The sequence below is a fragment of the Zingiber officinale genome, chromosome 8B (genome assembly GCF_018446385.1).
Source record: "Zingiber officinale cultivar Zhangliang chromosome 8B, Zo_v1.1, whole genome shotgun sequence".
In the NCBI taxonomy this organism is placed as follows: domain Eukaryota; kingdom Viridiplantae; phylum Streptophyta; class Magnoliopsida; order Zingiberales; family Zingiberaceae; genus Zingiber; species Zingiber officinale.
Genome location: NC_056001.1, coordinates 68,504,592 through 68,508,763, shown reverse-complemented (window position 1 = coordinate 68,508,763; position 4,172 = coordinate 68,504,592). Strand labels below are relative to the sequence as shown.

The 4,172-nt window shown below is 45.7% G+C and overlaps 1 protein-coding gene across 1 annotated transcript; it reads right to left on the bottom strand.

Moving 5' to 3' along the window:
- Nucleotides 1-2,492: 2,492 nt before the first annotated feature.
- On the bottom strand, nt 2,493-3,704 carry LOC122017810 (protein PHOSPHATE-INDUCED 1 homolog). Its single transcript, XM_042575511.1, has one exon. The coding sequence runs from the start codon at nt 3,580-3,582 to the stop codon at nt 2,635-2,637; it is 948 nt and encodes a 315-aa protein (XP_042431445.1). The 5' UTR covers nt 3,583-3,704; the 3' UTR covers nt 2,493-2,634.
- Nucleotides 3,705-4,172: the final 468 nt, after the last annotated feature.

The following is a 4,172-nucleotide window of genomic DNA, read 5'->3' as shown; positions in this document are numbered from 1 at the left end:
CCTTTCTCGACCCGAGTAGTATTAGTTTGTTCGTGAAGCTCGAATTCAGAAAATAATTCATCTAATTTTATTAACGAGAGGTCCTTGGATACTTTGTAAGCATCTACCATGGATGCCCACAAAGTGTTCCTCAGAAATGCATTGAGTGCATACCAGATTATATCGCTGTTTTCCACCTTATGACCGATTGCATGAAGGTCGTTTAGCAGGTCATGAATCCGTGTGTGAAGTTGGCTTTTCGACTCACCTTCCTGCATTTTTATGTTATACAGTTTATTTAAAATTAAATCACGTTTGCTTATCTTCGTGTTCGAAGTTCCCTCGTGCAGCTTGATCAACTTCTCCCATAGTTTTTTTACGCTTGAAAATGGACCAACTTGGTTCGGCTCTTCTTTTGTCAAGCCGCATTGTAGAGTCTGGGTAGCCTTTGCATCAGCCTCAATCCTTTTTCTTGTTGGAGCATCCCATTTGTCGCATGGGATAAGGACTCCATCTTCGGTGGGATATGCGAATTCCGTCTGGATGATTATCCACATCTCGACTTGCGTCTTGAGGTGGTATTCCATTCGGTCTTTCAGTAACCAAAGTCTTCGCCAGTGAAGAGGGGAGGTCGTGCAGTGCTATATCCCTCTTGGTAGGTCATTAAAGAAATCTCGCACAAAAAAAAACAATAACAAATGTTCCAAAATTTGGTCTTAGATTAGTAGTGTGGGAGAAAAATAAAAATAACAATTCACTAATTTTGAAAAAAAATAATAAAATATTATTTCAAATTTTGTTAAATGCGATATTTTTTCAATACTGACTAATGGTGAAAGATGAAAACGAATTTTTCCAAAAACTATTTTGAAGGGGAAAAAAAAATGAAAAGCGTAAGGATTTATTTTGAACACAAATGATATCTATTTTTTCTTTCAAAAAGGAACCCCCCTTGCTCAATTGGTGGTTTCACCAATTCAGAGCGGTCTTGCTCTGATATCAATTGTAGGATCTAAAAACGCTAGAGGGGGGGTGAATAGCGCTTATGGCTAATCGTTCGTTTTGAGTAAATCCGCAGCGGAAAACAAAGATAGACAACACAAACACCAAGAATTTACTTGGTTCAGAGCCTATGGAGACTCATACTCCAAGGTCTGCACATGAGAGTGCTTTTGATGGACAATCACTAATCAATCAGAAAGATTACAAATAGAGTATTACAAATAATTAGAAATTTTAAAAATAGCGACAACTTTGTATAAGAAAATCTTCAGTAGAACCGTCGTCCGAGCTTTTGGGCGTCGTAGAAGCGTTTTCTAAATAGCTCAAAGAAGCGGAAGTCATTCGTTGTGTTATTCTCAAGCTCTTAGTCGAAGCTGCTTTTATAGACTGTTCCGGGTGCCCAGAACCCCTCCGGGGCGCCTGGACCACGTGGCTCGGCCACTCCGCGAGCTCCACATCAGCTTGGCGATAACTTTTGAGTTCTAGGTGTCCTGACCAACTTTGAGCACCTGGACTAGCTACGGGTGCCCGGATCAGTTCCGGGTGCTCGGACCCTTCCGGGCGCCCAGACCAGCTTTTTCTAACCTCTTATTTTCTGCAAAATAAAGTTAGGCAGGAAAAAATAATATATCTAAACTGAAATTATATGGTCTTTGTGACTAATTAATTTTATTTTGATTTTCGTGACTTGATCGTCAAATAGTTTATATGACTTATTTGATTTTTGTGACCAATTAATATTTGGCTTTGGCCTTGTGACATGATCATCTTATAGTATATGTACTGACATGATCTATGTGACTATAACCTTTATGGATTGATTTAGACGAGTGGATTGATTTATGTCTTTTCACCTTCATCTTCCTCCATAATGTGTCATCAAAGCATCAATTACAAATCAATACATTCTTCTTATATAATGAAGCATCTAAGAGCAATTGAAAAGGCACAAGAAGAGGGGTGATCAGTATGTGTAAGACGGCGGTGGACAAAGGAGAACATCCAAATGAAAGGAATTTGATTTGAGAATCTGACAAGATTCCTAATGGTGATCTTTTTAGATACAACAACGACATCTTCATCGGTATCTTTAATTTCTTGGAAGATCACTATAAATTGTTACATGTTTTAATTTTGTGTTTCATGTATAAACATCAGATCCTGAACTGAGTAAATGTTCCAGGCTAAAACACTCTAATCAGCGATTAACACAATCAACGGACAAGTAGTTCATAATCAGAAACCTAGAATGCCCAAAGCTCATTTTTGATAGATTTTTCAAAATTATAATGATTTTCTCATGTTTGTCGTTGACAATTTGTGCACGCAATTCCTGACAAACCTCAGTCAACAATTCGACTTAATGTTTGATTAATTATTTTATTCATCCTTATCAATTCTGGATACAGATGTCACCTTCTCTCTATCCCTTGCTTTGCCCTTCGCTGCCGGGAGCCTTATTGACTGTGCTTATGGCAAGATTAACCTCATTCATGTGGCAAGACTAATGATTTCGTTTCTAAAACATTCATCCAATAAATGAAAGAATTATTACAAAATATTGTTACTACAAAATTCACACTAATAAGCTAGTAATGAAATGACTGCGTGGCAGCGAATACTCATGTCCTTTCCACGACTACCCCCAACCCACTACACCAGGGTGGAGCAGGATGACGTGGACGGATCAAAAAGCGCAGGCACCACGTATTTCCTCCCGCGGACCCCATTAGCATTGTAGCTGGCCCCGGTAGTTGGGTCCACTAGTAGGTTCCCTGCGTACCCAGGATAGGCACCCTTCCCGTAGACTCCTGTGCACGCCGTCGCCGCCTCCAGCGGCGCTTCCTTCGGGCCTTGGAAGAATCCGTCGCCGAAAGGGTTGGTCGCGGTGCCGGCGAGCAGACCTGCCAGGTTAATTATCATCCCGTCGATCCCGACGTCCCCGTTCGGCGCCACGAGTGGCGGGGATTGCGGACCGTACTCCGGCTGGTGGAACGGCCAAGCGCACTGCCCGGGGCACTGCTTCGCCGAGTTGCCCACCCACACGTAAGCGAACCGCCCGGCTCGGCTCCGCCGCGACGACGCGTGCGCGCCGCACCGGCTCATGCAGAAGCCCTCCACCGCCACGTCCTCGGCGGTGAGCACCACATTCACGGCGCTACGGGGCGCACCGCGAGCGGCGAGGTTGAAGACGTCGGCATCGTGGAGGGATCGTCCAAGGGTGTAACCCTCGTCGAGGATCAGCTTTCCGCGGGCTAGCTTGGGAAGGTGGATGCGGGGGGAGGCGTAGTACCGGGCGAGACCGCGCCACCAGGTGGCGACGGAGGGCTCGAGGGAGTCCTTTTGCTGGGGAAGAGAGGAGAGTGAGGCGACGAAGTCAGAGACGACGGCGCGCTGAGCGGCGGAGAACTTGCCATAGAAGATGAGGTTGACGGAGACGTTGCCGTAGAGCAGGGCGCCCTTGTGGTAGGTCATGGTGGCGAGCGGCTGCTCCTCCGCTACGGCGGAAGCGGATAGAATAATTCTTCCGCCATGGCAAACCTGGAACGCAAAAGAGAATAGAAACAACAAGAAGACGGCGTTGGTAGAAGAGATCGCCATGGATGGGGCTCAGGAAGCGGACAGAGCAAGGAGAGCTTGCTTTGAAAGATGAAGACGGAAGCCAGAAAGGCGTTGGCTTATATAGACCAGGAAGGAAAGAGGAGTCTTAATTTTGAACCGGTTCGGAAGAGACAAGAGCAGTGAGGCTTCTCGTGGAAGCTCGAGGACCAATAAAGAGCGAGATGGGGAACGGTCACTCGAGGGACAGCTGGCTGGCTGGCCTTTCAAAAAAATTGGCATTCCACTGTTCCCAGCTGGACTTTCTCTGTTTGGCGAAACTGCCCTCGTAGGAATTCGAAAGGTAGAAGAGGACAAGACGGGCAGTTCGGGAACAGTAGGCTTCGCCCCTCGAGGCGAGGCATATCTAAAGGAGGAAAGAGAAAGACTTGAACGTTAATAGTAGTGCTATTGTAGCTGCAGTAGCAGGTAGTAGTAGACAGATGGATTTGGTTTGGGAGGATGAGCGCTGTGGGCTCGTTACAGCTGTTGCGGCGGTAGCTGGAGCTGCGTGCGCCGAACTATCTCGTGAGTATTCATCGCGCGTCGCCGTACTCTGTTATTTTTTCACGGAGATGATTACGCTGAATAAA